Here is an 18984-nt window from a genome sequence, read left to right as displayed (position 1 = left end):
GTGCTGTGCGGCTCCAGAGCCAGGAGGAGAATGGCAAAGGGGTGGCTGAAGGCGGCCTCAAGCTGGGTGCCCTCCAGACGGTGGGGACGTCCTATGTCCAGTTTCAACACAGACAGCTTGCCAGGGAGGTCGGGGCCAAGCTGGTAACCATCATCCCTCCTCGTGTCTCACAGGAATGCCCTGGTCTGCAGTCACGATCACCTGACTCTCTTCCTGACCTTGGTGTCTGGGCTGGAGTTCATTCGATTCGACCTGGATCTGGTGAGACTCGCGGCTCTCGCTGCCACTGGGGGGCGGCAGGCTGGGCGGGCTGGACGTGCGATCCGACCTTCCTGGTCCGTCTTGGGGAGCCTGTTGGGTGTGACGGAGCCTGAGCGGCACCTTGTTAGTTCAGGGTCAGAACAGGGGAACGGGTTGGAAGCCAGAGGGCCTAGTTCAGGCGACTCCTTCCTGCCTCTGTCCGAACCGGGCGACAAGCCACACGGCCTGGAGTATTTAGGGCCAGTGGACCCTTCTTCGTGTTTAGGACATGAGTGTTTAGAAAGACAAGGCACATTCATCCCTATGGCTCTTAGGATCCTAGAAGGGCCCTCAGCTCCTTGCTCCCTGGCCTAGAGAACCAGGACGCAGGCCCCAAAAGGGCTAAGGAGGGTCCAGAGCGTCTCTCGAACTTGGGTTCATCAGCACCCAGCTGCCCCGTCCTAGTTCAGTCACCTTCCCGGGTCCCTACGCCAGCAGCACAGACCGTCTACCAACAAGCAGTCGGAAGTGGAAAAAACGAGCCACTCCTGTGGTCAAAGAGGTCAGAGGGGGGCTTGGCAGGCAGAGATGGGATCTGCCCTCTGTCTGCCTCGAACCCAGAGCTTTGAGAACCACAGCCATTCACATGACTGCTTTTAGCAGCTTCTTTCCAAATTCTGTGCCTTTAGCCTACTGATTGCCGGAAGGAGAGCTGGCAGGGGAGGCCTGATTGAGGCAGGTCTCCTCCCGGGCCTCCCGCAGCCGAGCCTGCTCTCTGCTCTCTCATCTTAGGACGCCCCGTACTTGGACTTGGCCCCCTACATGCCCGACTACTACAAACCACAGTACCTGTTAGACTTCGAGGACCGCCTCCCCAGCTCCGTGCAAGGCTCGGACAGCCTGTCCCTCAACTCCTTCAACTCGGTCACCTCTACCAACCTGGAGTGGGATGACAGCGCCATTGCCCCATCCAGTGAGGGTGAGCGCCCGTGGCTGGGGTCCCGCCTCTGCTTGTGGCCCGGGTGGCGGGGCCACTCACACCTGGCTGGGTGACGTCTGTCTGGGCTCATCGTGGCCTGACCGGGGAGTTTGGAAGTTCAGCAGGGCCGACCATTTCCCAGGTCTCCGTTCATTTCCCCAGCATCTCCGTGGTGCGTAAAACACAGATTCTGGGGACAAAAAGCCAAAACGAGATCCTGCGAATGTTAGACCCTTTTCCCGAAGGCTAGGGCTCTAGACCCGGGGCAGGGGTGGCAGAGGGTTTTCTAAGTGATGAGGGAGTAGCCGCGAGACCAGGAAACTCCTCCTGCCACTGCAGAGGTGAGTGCCGCCTGCCTGGGGAGCTCGTCCTACTCTGATTCTAGGCAGAAAGAGGCTGAGCAGCTCCTGGAAGGAGATGAGAGGGCCGGCTGGGTCCGAAGAGGAGGGGAGACCTGCCCCCTGTTCTTAGGAGCCCGTCCGGTTTCTGGGTCCCTCCTGCACTTGCTACTCTGTTAGCGTGATTGTTCCCACCAAGACCGCAAAAGGCTGTCATCACGTCTGTAGGTCACTTTGTCGTTGGGATCCAACAGCTGATTGGAACAGCCTGGTTTCTTTCAAACCTTAGGCTTCTGTGTTCCTGTATAAAACTGGCTGTTTCTCCACCTTCATGCATCCCCCATGGGAAAGCAGAGCTCTTCGTTTACTGTACCCGCCTTCCCCTCCAGGAAGGGGGCCCCAAGCACAGGTGTGGCCCCCGGGCTCCCTGGAAGTGCATTAGCATTGAGACCTTGGCCTTCCTCTTTCTTTGCGTCGGCTGGTGCCGCTCGGCCTCCTTGGCTTGGGCATATGGGCTGCCTCCGAGAAGTCCGGGGCCTGGGCCCTGAGAGGGCAGCCAGGCCGCCTGCAGGCGGAGGTGTCCCCTCGAGCACCCCCCACCTCCGATGCTGGGTTCAGAGGCAAGGAAGGCGAGGGATGGAAAAGGCTAGGTACAGGCTGCCTATATTCTTCTCAGCCAGAACCAGGTCCAGGGGTTGGAAAGGGTTGCCCCCCGAGGTTGTTCCCAGCTGGCTAGAGGCTCCCGGGCCAGTGTGGGAGCTGAGAAGCATCGTCAGGTTCCCAGGCTGTTAGAGAAAATGCAGAAAGTTTAACTTTTTCCTCTTGTTTTCTCCCCATGTCTCCCACCCTGCCGTCCCCACCCTCCCTGTCCTTCCACTACCTGTTTCTAATCTTCAGTTTTATCCCTCGTTTTTATAGATTATGATTTTGGAGATGTGTTTCCAGCGGTGCCGTCTGTACCCAGCACAGACTGGGAAGGTGGGACAGAGTCCGCTGTTACCCTCTTCTCCTGTTTTGCTGTTTCCATGCCAAGCTTGCTGCATGATTCGAAATCAGCTCGTTGTTTATAATAATGTCAATGATTAGAATAAAGCCAAGTTTGGTGTTCTAATAGATGGAATTCTGCAGTAGGAGAACTTGACCTCTAGATCCAGGCAAACCCCCTTCTCCTAGTGCAGGACTCCTGCCTTTGTGCAGTGGCCGCATAGAGTCGCCGAGTGACTGCATTTCAGGGACACGTGGCTCACCCTTCCCTATTCCGATGCCAGTAGAAGCACCAGGATGTGCGTAGGGAACCACCAGCTCTTGGGGTGCTAGTGGCCTGGCCCAGCGAGTGGAGGCTTGTTCTGGAAAGTGTGGGTCGAACCCGTGGATCGCGAACCCCTTTAGGTCAGATGTGCTCTTGTGTCAGGAGCGTCAGGGAGTAAAGGCAGAGGGCTCGGTTCCTGCAGTCCAGTCTTGGCTTCCTCTCCCGTGTGTATCGTGGAAAGAGCCTGAGGGCCCGATGGGCAAAATGGCCCAGGCAGAGCTGAAACCTCCTAGGGGGAGATTCTCTTTGAGGTTTTCAGGCAGATTTCAATAAAATCCGTCCGCCCTCCCACCTGTCCACTAGATGGCAGCCGTGCCTGGACATTCTCCTGCCCGTGACGCCACTTCTGGGCTTCTGGAAACCCATGGGGCTCTTCCTCATGTTTCCATGATGACTCAAAGCACAGGGCATGTTTCGGAGAGGGTTACTGCTTCCTCCCTAGATCTGAGGCTGTGACCCCTCCGGAGGGAGGAGGTGCTGACTGCTCATCGGGCCAGAGGCAAAGGTGCCCTTTCCACTGCTCCGGAGCACCGGCCCCTTTGTTATTAGCGCCGTGGTCTCTGAGTAATGGATGACAGCTGACCTTTTTCCAACGAATGCATGAAATAGCTTAGTTGGAGGGAAATAAGACAGGGCGTTGGGGAAAATTAGGTCATCTGGCCAAGAGAGTAGCACTCAAGAGCGCCACAGGTTAGTTCAGATGAGCTCGAAATCCAGAATTCCATCGTAACCTCATTTATCCTCTGAACCTCTCTTCTTGCAGCGCACATGCTGGGCATTGATTTTTCTCCCCCTCTGATTCTAACCACTAACCCCTCGTGACCACCCAGCTCCTCGCTGCCCTCTGCAGTCACTTGTCGGGCAGGGCCTGACCTCCCTCCACAGCCCTTCGGAGCTCCCGGTGGCCTGAGAACTAACAGCTCGGGTCGCACTGCTTGCTCGGGCTGGGCTGGGCTGGGCTGGGGTTGGGTGCCCTGGCAGGGTGAGCTTCGTCCCACCGGGATCTCCTGCTTTCCTGAGTTCCCAAGCCTGTTCAGGCAGCTCCCCTGGGGAAGCTCAATCGTCTTCCCCCTGGAGGAAAGCAGGATTTGGGGGCAGCTCCAAACTCGGGGCCCTGGGGTTGGGGCTGAGGCGGCCTTCCATGGCCCTTGGCTCATTACAGAGCTGGCAGGTAAGCAGCCTGGAGCCACCACGTCCCGGGGCCTCCTCACTCACTTCTCAGCGCTCCTTCTGGATCTCTAGGGGCTGGAACGAGAACATACGGCTTCGCAGGACCCTTCTTTGAGGCAGAAGGGCAAGGTTTTCTACCTCTGAGAACTAAGGCTCTGGGGGCCCAGGACGTCTGAAGAAAGTCTCATGTGTTGCTAGTGTCTTTCTGGCAGGGCTGGCAATCGCCTTCGGCCCCTACCTTTGTCCTTATGTTAAAAGACACTGTACTTTTAAAAAAAAAAAAAAAAAAAAGGATGGTATGCTGTATCGGCGGACAGTTGCCCGCTGGTTTCCAGGACCCACGAGGAAGTGGCCGGCAGGTTGGGCCCTTCCAGATGAGGCCGAGGGTAGGAAGCATGTTTGCCACGTCTCCTCTGGGCAGATAATGGCCCACACAAGGTGTGTACACTGGCAAATGGGGCGTGAGCATCCTGTGCCCCGTGCCATTAACCTTCACCCGACCTCTTCCCATAGCTGGGCCTCAGTTTTCTGCTGGGCTGGCTGCCATCTGCCACCAGATAAACGCCCGGTGCGCTTTTCCTGCTCCTGTTCCGGTGACCTGGGCCCGGTGGTCGGGGTAGGGGGAGCAGTCAAAGCAGCCCCTCTCTGGAGGGGCAGCACCCTCCCCCAACCCTGCCTTCTCCCCAGGGTGGAGCCAAGGGTGAGGGGGACCCAGAAGGGACCGGAGCCTTGAGTGAAATGGAGTTCCCAGCTCGTGCCTTAAAGGGGTGCCTGGTCCCGCCCCCTCACTCCCAGAGTGTATCCACGTCAGGGAGAGAAGCAGCGACCGAAAGGCCTGTGAGGCAGCTGTTGGGGGCGGCCACTCAGGACCCCTTTCCTCTCCCCTTTGCATCTCCTTGTTGCTCTGTCATTCTTCCCGCTGTGCTCTGGGCCCTTGTTCTGCCTTTCCCTCACCCTCCGGACTCCGCATCCTATCTCTCAGCCCGACTGTACTCTGCACCCCTCAATTTCTCTGATCCCCATCGTCTCCCTCTGTTCTCCCTTCCTTTGTTGCTTTTATCTGCCTCTGGTGCAGGGCGGAGTGGGTACCCTTCAGAGGACTTCGGGTATCTCAGCCCTGCTGGGCACACCCCCCCCCCCAGCTCCCTCTAACAGAAGGTCATAAGATTAACCTGAGAGGTCCGTGGCCTTTGTCCTCTCCAGGCATCAAGGTCACCGTCCCTGACAGGCTTCCGCCTGGAGGCTGTTTAACCTTGGGGCTCTTAACCTTGAACTCAGCCAAATTGCTTTGAGCTCTTGGGGGTTCCCAGTGGAGTGGTGATGTCGTCCCTCCAGGTCGCTCTTAGAGCACACGTCCTGTGTCCAGTTGGTTTGGGGCTTCTGCTCTTAAAACAGGGCCGCCCTGATCAGATGTCCCCGGGAGGGACTCACCTGCCTCCCTCATGAGTTAAGGCATGCTTTGGGGGCCTGGGGTCTCCAGATGGTGTCTGATGGGCTGTCTCCTGTTTCCTGGTCTCCCAGATGGAGACCTCACAGACACGGTCAGCGGCTCCCGCTCCACCGCTTCAGACCCGACCAGCAGCAAAGCTTCCACCAAGAGCCCCACCCAGCGCCACAACCCCTTCAGCGAGGACCCGGCAGAGACGGTGTCCTCCTCTGACACCACCCCAGTGCACACCACCTCTCAGGAGAAGGGCGAACCCCACGCTCTTGACCTGCCAGACGCCTGCACAGAGCTCGAAGTCATTAGGTCAGCGGGCGTTGGAGGGACATCTGGGTGTCCATCCCGTCTGCTCCCGGCATCGTGTTTTAGTCCTCGTGCACAGGGATCACACCCCCGGGGGCGGACCGGGATCTTCCTGGAGACTAAGGGGTTCTCCAGTGGTTCTTGGAGCAAGAAACCGAGGGCCCGAGCCCAGAAGGTGGTGTGGCACGGGCGACAGCTGTGGCTGGCAGCTGAGGCCACACGTGGGCTGCGGGGGCAGTTGTCCGGTTCATCCAGGGCCCGAAAACCCCTTCACACTGGAATTCTAACAGTTCTTGGATGTCCCTGTGCAGTTTCTGAGATGTGTACTGATCCTAGTTCAGCATGGCTCCTTGAAAGTGTCACCATCAGGGGGACAGGGACCTACCTAGAAGGGAAGGAGGAGGTGCAGGACAGACTGGGGAGCTCAGGCCCGGGCTCCCCGACCTGCCCTGGCTCCCGCCCCTGAGACTCTCAGTGCCGAAGAAGCAGATGGGCATGTCGTACCCTCCGAGGCTTGCTGGCCTGAGGCAGGAGACGGGTCCCACTCTGTAGGCTGGTTCAAGGCCTCAGTTGCTTAAGTGGCTCAGACCTGGGGTCGCCCTGCCAGGCCCGTCCCAGCCAACTTGCCACCAAGGAAGTTTGAGCCCAGAAGACTCCGAGTGCATTTCTGGTTAAATTATCCGTGGTGATACCCGATGGGGAGTGAGGTCAGCTCAGGGGCCACGGGCCGCATCCCCAAGGGGAGGGCGGGGTTAGAGGCACCATCGTCCTGACTGGCCACAGCTTGTGTTTGTTCCCAGAACAGCTGGCGCCGCTGTGAGGGCAGCTAGAATTCGTAGGCCTTGCTCAGGGGTTCCTCGGGGCCCTGCCCCTGCCGGCAGCACGGCTACCTCAGGGCCTGAGCTGCTCTTGCCCCTGGCCTAGGGCCTCCCACCCGGCACTGCCCGGGACTACCGAAGCTCCCTCCTGTGTCCTTGGAGGTCACACGCCCAGGATCACCCCCTTTGACCCAGCCTGTCTCGTTCGCCAGTTCTGCGGCGCTCAGGTGGTAAATCTCTCCCCGTCCCCTACTGTCCCAGGGTCACCAAGAAGAAGAAAACCGGCAAGAAGAAGAAGATGAGGTCGGATGAGGAAGCCAGTCCGCTTCACCCCGCCTCCACCCAGGACACCGGTGCCCGGCGGGGAGACGGCGACAGCCTGGTCAGCAGCCCACGCCTGGGGCGGGCCTCCCCCGATGCGACCATTACGTCCCCCCAGGAGGAGGGAGAGGGGCCCAGCAGCGCGGCGGAGAGCAGCGAGCTCTCGGAGCCCGGCCAGGTGGGCCTGCTGATCCCCGAGATGAAGGACACCTCCATGGAGCGCTTGGGGCAGCCCCTGAGTAAGGTGATCGACCAGCTCAACGGGCAGCTGGACCCCAGCACCTGGCGCTCCCACGTGCAGTCCCCAGACCAGTCCTTTCGGACCGGCTCCCCCGGGGAAGCCCCGGAGAAGCCGCCATTTTGCGACTTTAGTGAGGGGCTTCCAGCCCCAATGGACTTCTACCGCTTTACCGTCGAGAGTCCAAGCACTCTTGCGTCAGGTGGCAGCAACCATGACCCTGCAGGGCCGGGCCAACCGCTGCATGTTCCTGGTAGCCCTGCGACTGCTGGCCAAGAAGAGGGAGGAGGAGGAAGAGAGGGGCAGACGCCTGGGCCCCTAGAGGACGCCCCCGCCGGGGAGGCCCCAGAGCCGGGGACCCAGGAACCGGACACCAAGCTGCCCCTGGTCGGGGAGGAGCCTGTGCCGGAGCTGGAGCCTGGGACCCACGAGACTCTGTGCCAGCTCAAGCGAGACCAGCCCAGCCCGTGTCTGAGCAGCGCGGAGGACTCGGGGGTGGATGAGGGGCAGGGGAGCCCCTCCGACATGAGCCACTCGGCAGAGTTCAGGTGCGCAGGGCTGTCCGTGCCGCTGGCCTGAGGGACGCTCCCACCCTCAAACGCCGAGGACAGTGGGTATCTGTCCTCCAGACAAAGTGCAGCTCCTGGGAGGCCTAGCCTGGGCTGGGAGGCGGGATGGGGTGTGGGCCCCCCCCCACACACACACTCTGGCTCCCGGGCAGGACCAGCGCCACGACAGCCACTTTCCCTCTGCGTGCCGCTGTGTCCTGTCACCTCCTGCCCCTGCCCTCGCCTGACACCCCCACGCCTGTCGCTCTCACAGAGTGGACAACAATCACTTGCTTCTGCTGATGATCCACGTGTTTCGAGAAAACGAGGAGCAGCTCTTCAAGGTCAGTCCTGGGAACCCCAGGGCGAGGGGGACAGCGCAGGGCCGGGGGGGGGGCGGCAGGGGGGGGCCGGGGGGGGTGGGGGCTGACCCTCCTCTGTCGCGGCCCCTCAGATGATCCGGATGAGCACGGGGCACATGGAGGGCAACCTGCAGCTGCTCTACGTGCTGCTCACGGACTGCTACGTCTACCTGCTGCGGAAAGGTGCCTGCCGCCCCCGGGCCCGGCCGAGGCTGAGCGTGAGGCCCGCCACCCGCCCTCTCCCGTGCCCCCCACCCCCGGCTCTCGGCCGCCTGGCGTGCGGTGACCAGAACCCTGCCCGGCTGCGCCGCCAGCCACCTCAGCGGCCCCGTGAGACCCGAGCGCCCCGCATCACTCTCCTCTGTGTCAGATGCAGGGCAGGGACGGGGCTGCTCTCAGACAGAGACGGGGTCTTAGAAGATGGGGCAGCGGGGGGAAAGTGACCCCTGTGGGTCACAGGCATTGGGGTCTCCTCTCTCAGGGGCCGCGGAGAAGCCATACCTGGTGGAAGAGGCCGTTTCTTACAACGAACTTGACTACGTGTCGGTGAGTGCAGGCTCGGCAGTGGCCATACACCGAGGGACAGGGCTCCTCGGCCACCCGCCCGCAGAGCTGCAGAGTGAGGCCTGTCTCCGCCGGGCCCCACCGCCCCCAGGGTCGGGCGTCAGCTTCTCTTAGAGCAGCTTGTGCCTGTGGTGCCGGGGAGGAGAACCGAGTTGAGGACACCTCTGCATCCACCACATTTCTGACTGTCCCTCCCCAACTCATGCCAGGGTCCCCGGCCTCTGGGGCTTTACCCTGTGTGCTTCTTTCGCGGCGTGCTTCCTCCCTCCTTAGCCAGCCCTTAGTCCGGCCACGGCTGCCTCTTCCTCCAGGCAGCCGCCAAGCCCCGTGCGCATGTGACGGTCTTGTTTCTGGCAGGTGGGCCTGGACCAGCAGACGGTGAAGCTGGTGTGCGCCAACCGCAGGAAGCAGTTCCTGCTGGACACGGCCGACGTGGCCCTGGCCGAGTGAGTGGCACGCCCCCGACCCCCGCCATCTCCCCGTGTCCGTAGGACTCGAGAGCGGCCTGGGGGTCGCGGGGCAGCAGCAGGACACACAGACGTGGCAAACAGATGTGTTCCCTCTGGAACCTGCGGGGGTGTGCAAGCACCCTGAGGGACTCGTGTCGTCCGCTCGGGCGACCTGAGACCTGAGCTGGCTGCCAGAGAGGAAGGGGGCTGGCATGAGTTACTAACAGGAAAGAAACACAAGCCCCACCACTGGGCCACAGGCCTGGGCCACGGGGTGCGTACAGAAATGACTCGTAATTTCTGTCACGGACTCGGGTCCCACCTGCACCGCCAGCAGACCGCAGGCCCCCGGGGCCACGGAGAGTGGTTTGGCCTTTCCCAGGTCCCTGTCGGATGACAGCGGGCTACTGCGCGTCACTGCCCCGCCCGCTGCCCTGAGCGCTGGTGCCAGACAGCTCCCTCCCCAAAGTTTCTGGGAACCCTCCGGGCCAGGATCCCGTCTGGTTGAGGGGTGGACCCCCCGCCCCGGGCCTCTGCCAGCAAACCCCACTCCCTGTGTAGGTTCTTCTTGGCGTCTTTAAAGTCTGCCATGATCAAAGGCTGCCGGGAACCACCTTACCCCAGTGTCCTGACTGATGCCACCATGGAGAAGCTGGCCCTGGCCAAATTTGTGGCCCAGGAGTCTAAGTGTGAGGTGAGTGCCAGGAGCAGAGGGGAGGGGTCGTCCCTGAGTCCCCAAGAGGCCCGCTGTGGTGTCGGGCACTGCAAATAGAGGTCTTTAGTGTTTCTCTGTCCCCCGCCCGGGAGGGGCTCTCCTACCCCTGGGTCGGGTCCCCCACCCCGCTGGGGGTGTGCCCTTGCTTCCTCAGGGGCCATTCCTGGTGCCGGGCCGTCGGCGAGCCGGGCCCAGGCCTCACCGCTCTGTCTGCTGCCCCTCCCAGGCCACTGCTGTCACTGTGCGCTTCTATGGGCTTGTCCACTGGGAGGACCCCATGGACGAGTCCCTGGGTCCCATCCCCTGCCACTGCTCACCCCCCGAGGGCGTCATCACCAAAGAAGGCACGCTGCACTACAAGGCGGGCACCTCCTACTTGGGCAAAGAGCACTGGAAGACATGCTTCGTGGTACTCAGGTGGGCGCGCCCGCAGCGCCAGCCTCGGGCTCCGCCTGTGGACCGGCCGCTGAGGAGAGAAGCCCGAGGGGGCCTCCTTCCACCCCCACAAGGGTTTTAGAGCCCACCTGCCTTGGGCTATTAGAGCTTCTGTGTGAAGGCCGCCACCTTCGGGACCCAAGGAATCCTGGGGCATCAGGCGTGGATGTGGGCGGGGCTGCTGCCTCACTGTCCCCGGCTGCTGAGGGGGGTAGTGAGGCCTCCTGTGTCTCGGTTCCTTCTTTACCCTCCGTTTCAGTCCCCAGCTTGCAGGGTGTCCCTGGGATTTGGGCGCCACCTGGTTCTCAGTTCCAGGGACAGGCCTCACCCCTCTCTGTCGCGCCCCTGCAGCAACGGGATCCTCTACCAGTACCCCGACCGCACTGACGTCACCCCCCTGCTCTCCGTGAACATGGGGTGAGTGCCGTGGCGATGCGGGGCTGGGCAGGTGCGGGGCCTCGTGTCGCCCCCCGCGGGGTGAGGACTCTGGCTAAGCCTGTGGCCCCGCGCTCCTGTCCTCCCTGGCTTGAGCTGATACCCGCTCTTGTCCGTCCCCACTCAGCCGCACCCCATCCGGCAGCCCTGGCCGGTAGCCGGGGGTCTGCTGATCTCTGAGGGGCTACAGGATCCTGAGCCAGGGGAGGAGGAATGGTTTCCTATCAGGGAGGGAAGGATCTGGTCAGGCAGGGGAGAGGGTCACTCCCCCCGGGAAGTTCCCGACCTGATGAAAGACGGACACACACATGCTTGGAGACAGCCTTGGGCCCCAAGAGGGAGTGTGAGTGCACATGCCCGATAAAGGGAGGGCCAGAGCCTGGAGCCCATCCTCACCCCTCGCCTGGCCAGGCCACAATAGCTAGGAGGGTCCTGGCGATTCTGGAAGCAGAAGTTGTTCCACAGAAAGGGGTGGACCTGGCCAGCAGCTTCCAGCCTCTGCTGAGAGACCGGGGGTCTGCACCACCCTCCCAGGTCCTCCCGCCTCTGGGACTGCGGGGGCGGGCACGCCGTGTCCGCACGCCTTGAGCCGCCCCTGCCTCCTTGCTCCCCTTTCACCCCTCCTCGTCTGGCCCAGGGGGGAGCAGTGCGGTGGCTGTCGGAGAGCCAACACCACGGATCGGCCCCACGCCTTCCAGGTCATCCTTGCCGACCGGCCGTGCCTGGAGCTGAGCGCGGACAGCGAGGCCGACATGGCCGACTGGATGCAGCATCTCTGCCAGGCCGTGTCCAAAGGGGTGAGCGCCCCCCGCCTGCACTGTCCCCCCGGCCTCCCGACCCCGTGCGGGATCCCCGGGGCCCTGGCCCAAACCCTCACGCTCAGGGAGCAACTCTTGGGAACCAAGATGGGGACGTCCAGGGGACAACCCAGGAGCGGACCCTAGAGCTCAGGGCAGCCCCACCGCCTCCCCTGTCCCCACCTGTGCTTCTGAGGTGGGCGGAGCCTGGCTGACCCCTGGCCGGAGGGGCCATAGGGCTGGCCGGGTGCAGTGCTGTGTCCTGGTGCCGGGAAGAGCTCCAGCTTGCCTCTCCCCTCCCCTCTGCCCATGCCCTTCAGGTCATCCCCCAGGGGGTGACTCCCAGCCCCTGCATCCCCTGCTGCCTAGTGATCGCCGCCGACCGCCTCTTCACGTGCCACGAGGACTGCCAGACCAGCTTCTTCCGCTCCCTGGGCACAGCCAAGCTGGCCGACGTCAGTGCCGTTGCTACGGAACCGGGCAAGGAGTTCTGTGTCTTGGTGAGCTGGGGGGGGGGGGTGCAGGGGCGCAGGCCCTGCAGAAGGGATGCTGCCTCTGCTCACCTGGGGACCCGCTCGCCCCAGGAGTTTTCCCAGGACAGCCAGCAGCCCCTCCCGCCCTGGGTCATCTACATGAGCTGCACATCTGAACTGGACCGATTCCTGTCTGCACTGAGCTCTGGGTGGAGAACCATCTACCAGGTACCTAGCTGCTCAGGGCCCCGAGGAGGGAGTGCAGGCGTCCCCTGGGGAGGGGAGCCCCGCACAGTACGGAGGCAGGAATTGGGCCTGGGGACAGCACCATACCCATAGCTCTGGGACAGACTCCGGCCCCCGTGCCCCTGAGGCCACAGCTCAGAGTTGAACTTGGGAAACACTGCTCCTGACCTTGGTCCCACAGTGCAGGGGGACCCGGGGTTCCCACAGCTGCCCGAGAAAGCAGGGTCCTGGACCACAGCCCTCAGATTACCCCGGAACCCTCACAGGTGGACCTCCCCCACAAGGCCATCCAGGAAGCCTCCAACAAGAAGTTCGAGGACGCCCTGAGCCTCATCCACAGCGCGTGGCAGCGGAGTGACAGCCTGTGCCGGGGCAGAGCCTCCCGGGACCCCTGGTGCTGAGGCGGAGCCGGTCGGCATCCCGGGGCCGGGAGAGGCCTGCCAGCAGCACCCGCTGTCCTCGCTCTGCCCTCGTGCGGCTCGGGGCCGGGCTTGCCCCTGTGTTCCATGGCCCACTCCCGCCCTGGGGGACAGAAGCACCGACGGGGGCTCGAGCCAGGGTCTCTGCCCTCGCAGGGATACAGAACGGGTGCTCCACGCTCTCGGGCTTCCCGCCTGGCCGGTGGTGACTGGAGAGCGCTGGGGCGGAGGGTCTGAGCCCTATGGGCTCTGCGTACGCGCGGCATGTACGGATGTCTGCCTCTCCAGGATGGCGATGAGAGTCGTGCCGACTCTGCCTCTGCGGGGAGCGGAAGGACTGGGAGGGCAGGAGTCCCCTCTTCCCCTCCTGGGTCAGGGGTCCCGGCCAAGGCCTGACCATCCTCGTTCACTTTTGAACACTGAGCTGGCCGCGCAGGGAAGCCGGACGCTGGGGCCTCCGTGCATGCTCCCTCACTCACGCCGTCCCCAGCCACACTGCTGTCTGCCTGGCGAGGGCACCGGCTGAGGGCTGGGGCTGGGGGGCTGGGCAGCCCCTCCCTGGCTGCCCGGAGGCTCTGTGTGTCCAAGGCACCCACCTCTCCCCAGACTGCCGTGCCAGGAGGACGCAGGAGTCAGGCTGTCTCCTTCTGCCAGGAGCAAAGGAGAGGGAGGAGGGCTCGGAGTGGGGCAGAGCCCACGAGTCTGGCCTCCTGACTGTTGTCCCCTGCTTGGCTGGAGCCGGACCTTCTGGGGGAAGGGGTCAGATGGTCTGGGTTTGGTTTGTTTTTTGTTTTTTTTTTTTTAAATAAAATAGACACGTTATATTGCCAAGACTTGTCACTGGCCCTTTGTGACCGGGCTGGGGGTGGGAGATCTCCGCACCCCCACCCCCACCCCTGCGTCTGCCTCTCCCCTCCCCGTCAGCACACTGACGCTGGGCGCCTGCTCACCCACTGCCCCGGTGCTGCTCTTTGGAGCTCAGGCCCTGAGGGTTTCTTGGTCTGACCTTTGCTCTCCTATTTCCTGCAGTGCCCAGGGGAGGGGAAGACACTCCTCTAGTCCCAGCGCCTGTCTCCACCGCCAGCCTCCCCAGCTCTGGGGGCTAGGGCCAGCCATTTGGGATAAACCCGGGAGTCCAAGCTGTCCCCAGATGGCTTGTTGAGCTGCTGCCCTGGGGGCTGACCAGAGGGTGCTGCCAAGCTTAACAGGTGCAGGCAGGGGAGGGGAGGGGAGGGGAGCCTGAGGCACTCGAGCACCTGGCAATGCCCCCCCCCCCCAGGCCCTTACACCTGGGACTAAAGGAGTGGGTGCTGGGAAGGTTTGGCGTGGAAGCTATGGACCATGGAGGCTCCGGCGATGCGGGGTGTCCATGGCAGAAGGGAGATGCCCTGGGGACAGAGACCAGGGTGGTGCTGGCTCCCAGGGGTGTGAGGTCCCTTTTGACAAAGAGCCATTTCCACACCGGGGCCTCTCCTCCAGACACCTCCAGCCCAGAAGGGGCTCCCACCAGAAGGGGGGCAGGACTGGGGGGCAAGTCCGCATGGGGTGACGACCAAAGCCTCGGGCCGCTCCTTGAGACACACGGTCAACGGCCCTGAAGTCATCGGAGACAGGGTCGGGGAGAAAGGAGCCAGAATGGGGGGGTGGCGAGCTGGGGAGGATGTGGGCCATCTTTTACTGGGTGAAGCCCTGTGCTAGGCGTGCCGTTCACACATCTCTAGTCCTCCAAGAAACCTCTGAGCCAGATATCAATATTCCCATGTTACAAATAGACTGAAGCTAGCAGAGGGTCACACCCGACAGCAGAGCCTGGGATTCAGCACCCCTTCCCCAGGGCTCGAGAAGCCCTTCACCACGGCCACCAATGCTCTCCCTGACAATGGGACCCTAGAGCGTGGGAGCCCGACTGGAAGACGGAGGCTGGGGAAGGGGAGCCGCAAAGACGGTGCAGGGTGGTTGTGGACAGTGGCTGCATTGCCTGGGCACGCGGCTCTGGGACCCTCCGTGGGCAGTCCCGGACCCTCCGTGGGCAGTCGCCCCTGTGCCCTGGGCTCTGAGCTGCAGCAGGACTGACTAGGCCAGAAGTACCCTTTGCCCCAGGACCAGAGGGAGGGCAGGAGGCCAAGAAAAGCTGGAGGAGGTGTCCCGGCTGATGGCACCCTCTCCCCGCCCCCAATCTGCCTCCTGTCCCAGGTGACCTTTTCCCCAGATCCCAGGGTCCAGGCACACCCCTGCTGGGAGGTGTGGAGAACAGAGAAAGCTGGGATTGGTCAGAGCCAGTGGGGGCGTGTCCCTGGCTCCGCCAGCCCCAGTGGCTGAGCAGAGCAGGTGGACTCCGGAGATAGACCAGGGGCCACCCGCCTTCCCGACTGGGACCTCTGCCCACCAGACATGGCCCCAGGCCCCCTCGATCCCCGGCCCTGTGGCGGGGCAGGGGTGCAGACAGCCTAAGCGCCCCCACCCCAGGGCCGGTGCCCATGCCCCTGACCCGGGCACGGCCAGCCTCAGGAACAGAGGCCATGGAGACGGTTGCCCCAGCTGTGGACCTGGTGCTGGGCGCCTCGGCCTGTTGCCTGGCCTGCGTCTTTACCAACCCCCTGGAGGTGGTGAAGACGAGGCTCCAGCTGCAGGGGGAGCTCCAGGCCCGCGGCACCTACCCACGGCCCTACAGGGGCTTTTTGGCCTCCGTCGCAGCTGTGGTCCGTGCAGACGGGCTGTGTGGCCTGCAGAAGGGGCTGGCCGCCGGCCTCCTTTACCAGGGCCTCATGAATGGCGTCCGCTTCTACTGCTACAGCCTGGCGGGCCAGGCTGGCCTCACCCAGCAGCCTGGTGGCACGGTGGTCGCGGGCGCGGTGGCTGGGGCACTGGGAGCCTTCGTGGGGAGTCCTGCTTACTTGGTGAGTGCCTTGTCTCCAACTTCCACCACCTCATGACCCAGCTTTCCAGTGGGGAAGGGACGGTGGGTGCCTCTGGAACTTTCCAGGCTGGCTCCGGTACCAGGCAGGGTGGGGCGGGGCTGGGTGGGGATGCTCCCGGGAACATCCCAGCCTGGGGGTTGGAATCTGTCCCTGGGTGCAAAGCCCCGGAGCCTTGCCCCATGCTCCTTCTCCTGGGGTCCCTGCTCCACTGGGCCTGAGCCAGGGGAGGGGGGAGAGGGCGACAGGGCGGGTGCTGGCTCAGACCCAGCGTGGCGGCCTGTCTTCCTATGTGGCCCAGCAAGTTCAGAATCAGCGAGGCCTCGGCGGACGAGGCCAGAGGCTGAGTAGTCACCATCCCACTGAGTCCTCAGAACAGTGGGAGCGGGCAGGCTGGGAGAAGGCCAGGTGACTTGCCCCGGGTCACACCGATTTGCAGACCCAGGCCGACTTCAGCGCCTCCCCCTGCAAAACCCTGTTCCCCATGCCCCCGAAGCAGTGGGTGTGGGCTTGTGGAGGTCTGGGGGTCGGGCTGCTGCTCGTCCAGTCCCTCTGTCACGTCTGCTCCCACAGGTCAAAACGCAGCTGCAGGCCCAGACGGCGGCCGCGATGGCCGTGGGGCACCAGCACCATCACCAGGTAGGGACTGTCACTCCCCAGAGCCCCCTGGGCTGGGTGGGCTGGCAGGGGCTGCTCAGTGACCCGGTGCCTTCTCCCCACAGAGTGTTTTGGGTGCCTTGGAGACCATCTGGCGGCAGCAGGGCCTGGCAGGGCTATGGCGGGGCGTGGGTGGGGCCGTGCCCAGGGTCATGGTCGGCTCAGCCGCCCAGCTGGCCACCTTTGCCTCTGCCAAGGCCTGGGTGCAGAAGCAACAGGTGAGGAGCCAGGGACACCCCTGCCCACCCTCAGACATGAAAGAATTGGGCCATCTGCCTCCGTTCTCCCTTTTGGGCCCTCATCCCATCCTGACATCTCCAGCTGGATGCCTGCCTAGGCAAGGCCAGTGGGAGGGGCAGACAGGGCCCCTGAAGAGAGCTGAGGACCCCGGCGCTGCCCTTGTGCCCAGCAGGGGTGGGGGCCGGAGCCCTGACGCCGTGAAGGAGCTGGGCTGGGGGAATGAATGGCTGGAGGGGCCTGATCTGCTCCCTTTCCCCCAACTCTTCCAGCCCGCAAGTACTGGGAGGGTAGGGTGGGCACCATGGGGGTGGGGGATGGCAGCAGCCGCAGGGGTCAGAGCCTGTCCCATCCCCACAGTGGCTCCCAGAAGACAGCTGGCTGGTGGCCTTGGCTGGAGGCATGATCAGCAGCATCGCTGTGGCCGCGGTCATGACCCCCTTCGACGTGGTCAGCACACGGCTCTACAATCAGCCCGTGGACGGAACTGGCCGAGTGAGCAGGGGAGGGTGCAGGGGCGATGCGGGGAGCTGGAGAGCATGCCCCAGTGTGCGCGCACACAAGCACACACAACCAGAGACACGCGGATGTGTGATACATGCAGACACATTGATTTGGCCGGTTTGCTGAGCACTCAAGTCCCCGGCACGGGCTAAGCGGGTTCACACCTGCACTTTATTCTATCCTCACGACCACCTTCATTTTCCTGCTGAGGAAACGGAAGGTCAGAGCGATCTCGTGACGTGCCTGAGGTCACCCAGCTAGGCCTGACCCCACGGCCCGCCACGTACCGTCGCGCAGGTTGTGTTCAACACAAAGGTGCCCTCCAAAGGCTGAGATGAGGACGAAATCCACTCGCATGTCACTAGCCAAATCTTGGGCCCCGGGTATGGGCTGTGGCTCCCTGGAGGAAGAGGTCTCTTCTTAAATGTCATAGTCTAAGGGATCACCTTTCTGTAAGTTGCCAGCTTGGGGACAGTCTCTCTGCTGATGTACCGCAGAGGCCCCTCCACACAGACACATGCCCACTTTCGCCAGCCAGGGCCCCATGACCCCTGCAGTGACCTCCACCCTGCCTCTGTCCCCAGGGCCAGCTCTACGGTGGCCTCGCCGACTGCCTGGTGAAGATCTGGAGACAGGAGGGCCCCCTGGCCCTCTACAAGGGTTTGGGCCCAGCCTACCTGCGCCTGGGCCCCCACACCATCCTCAGCATGCTCTTCTGGGATGAGCTCCGGAAACTGGCCACGCGGAGCCAGCACCAGGGCACCTAGGTGGCATCCCTCGTCCCCATCTCCTGACACAGCCCGGGACCCGGGAGCGACGGCCCGCTCCAGCTGGGAATGGCCGTCTCAGAGCAGGCCAGAGGCCCAGCCCCTGCCACACGTCCAAGGAGAGCGTGGGCAGCTCTGGTCAACCCAGGCCCACGGCCCGCTCGGGGCCGGAGCCGCTTGCTCTGGATCACCAGCTGCTCTGTTCTCTGGCAAGTTCTCTTCCCGCTGCTTGGGTTCCTCATCCCAGAGCCTTACCTGTGATTATAATAACTGCTCCGGGTTGTGACCGTCTCCACGAGCGAGGTCACTCACATGCACCGGCTTGCTTGGTCCTCAAACAGTGCAAGACGGCGAAATCCTCTCTTAGCAGGAGAAGCTGAGGTTCACCAGGTGGAAAGCCTTGACCAAAGCCATACAGCTTTGAAGGGACAGAACCAGGACTGGAACTTAGCTCTGCCCAGCCCAGACGGGTGCCCCTGGCAAGAGCCAGGACCACGGGGGCTGGAGAGCCTGCCTGTCACTGTACACATGGGGAGGCCTCAGGCTTCCATAAAAAAGCCCCTCAGACCAGGGATTCAAACAACAGATGCTGTCCATGGTCTGGAGGCTGGAAGTCCAAGGTCAAGGTGTCAGCAGGGTTGGTTTCTCTGAGGCTTCTCTCCCTGGTGGCCCAGTGTCCTCACACGGTCTACCTTCTGTGTCTGTGTCCGAATCCCTTCTTCTAGGGACACTGGGCATGCTGGACTAGCTCCCGTCCTAATGTCCTCCTTTTAACATATTTACCTCTTTAGAGACCTCATCTCCAAGTATAGTCACAGACTGGGGGTTAGAACTTCAGTGTACAAATGTGGGGGAGGGGGAGACGTAATTCAGACTTTTACGAGAGCCTCCTAGATGCCCAGCACTGTGGGCGTTTGCACAAATCCTCATGACCGTTCTGAAAGGGAGCTCTCGCCATGCCCATTCTTCAGGTAAGGAGACTGAGGCCTAGGGCAAGGAAGTGACTTGCTTAGGAGAGTCGCAGAGCCAGGTGTCCTCATCTGGGGCCCTCTCCCTGAGCTGTAGCCACACTCCCGCCGCTGAGCATGGTCCTCAGGCCCACACTGACCTTTGTGCTTCAGAAATGGACACCGAGTCCCTGGAAGGGACAGGACTGGCCCAGGTCAAGCAGCCTGAACAGCCTACCCCGCCACACCCCACGTCTGCTCTTCCCAGGGGTACTCCTAGCGCACACTCCAAACCAATAAAGTTTTCTACTTTGTTTACTTCAAGGACTCCCTTCTGCTGGCAGCCTCCGCCTC

At 62.8% G+C, this 18984-nt stretch overlaps 2 protein-coding genes across 3 annotated transcripts in view; both read left to right on the top strand.

Moving 5' to 3' along the window:
- Positions 1-13402, top strand: part of PLEKHM2 (pleckstrin homology and RUN domain containing M2) — a 40666-nt gene extending 27264 nt beyond the window's left edge. The window contains exons 5-20 of the mRNA XM_046010483.1: positions 174-261; positions 1033-1219; positions 2476-2535; positions 5558-5786; positions 6863-7708; positions 7983-8052; positions 8163-8253; positions 8552-8616; positions 8992-9080; positions 9645-9777; positions 10025-10215; positions 10585-10650; positions 11306-11465; positions 11786-11965; positions 12050-12166; positions 12451-13402. Coding sequence (XP_045866439.1) covers positions 174-261; positions 1033-1219; positions 2476-2535; positions 5558-5786; positions 6863-7708; positions 7983-8052; positions 8163-8253; positions 8552-8616; positions 8992-9080; positions 9645-9777; positions 10025-10215; positions 10585-10650; positions 11306-11465; positions 11786-11965; positions 12050-12166; positions 12451-12585 — 2707 coding nt within the window. The 3' untranslated portion in view covers positions 12586-13402. The remainder of the gene's footprint in view (positions 1-173; positions 262-1032; positions 1220-2475; positions 2536-5557; positions 5787-6862; positions 7709-7982; positions 8053-8162; positions 8254-8551; positions 8617-8991; positions 9081-9644; positions 9778-10024; positions 10216-10584; positions 10651-11305; positions 11466-11785; positions 11966-12049; positions 12167-12450) is intronic.
- A 1480-nt stretch (positions 13403-14882) lies between these two features.
- SLC25A34 (solute carrier family 25 member 34) lies at positions 14883-18948 on the top strand. Of its 2 annotated transcripts, XM_046010491.1 has the most exons (5): positions 14921-15500; positions 16092-16157; positions 16241-16393; positions 16773-16907; positions 17501-18948. In XM_046010491.1, the coding sequence occupies exons 1-5, from the start codon at positions 15081-15083 to the stop codon at positions 17681-17683; spliced, it is 957 nt and encodes a 318-aa protein (XP_045866447.1). In that variant the 5' UTR covers positions 14921-15080; the 3' UTR covers positions 17684-18948. The 2 variants fall into 2 exon arrangements, with proteins under 2 accessions (XP_045866448.1, XP_045866447.1); XM_046010492.1 differs by lacking the exon at positions 16773-16907 and having other exon boundaries at positions 14883-15500.
- The last annotated feature ends 36 nt before the right edge of the window (positions 18949-18984 follow it).

The sequence above is a fragment of the Meles meles genome, chromosome 1 (genome assembly GCF_922984935.1).
Source record: "Meles meles chromosome 1, mMelMel3.1 paternal haplotype, whole genome shotgun sequence".
Classification (NCBI taxonomy): Eukaryota; Metazoa; Chordata; class Mammalia; order Carnivora; family Mustelidae; genus Meles; species Meles meles.
Note: the sequence above shows the minus strand (reverse complement) of the source record. Positions and strands in the feature narration are given on the sequence as shown.

Coding starts and splice junctions, on each gene's coding strand:
- SLC25A34 (XM_046010491.1), top strand. CDS start 15,081: ATGCCCCTGACCCGGGCACGGCCAGCCTCAGGAACAGAGGCCATGGAG. Junction 15,501..16,091: donor TGGGGAGTCCTGCTTACTTG/GTGAGTGCCTTG, acceptor CTGCTCCCACAG/GTCAAAACGCAGCTGCAGGC. Junction 16,394..16,772: donor CCTGGGTGCAGAAGCAACAG/GTGAGGAGCCAG, acceptor CCATCCCCACAG/TGGCTCCCAGAAGACAGCTG.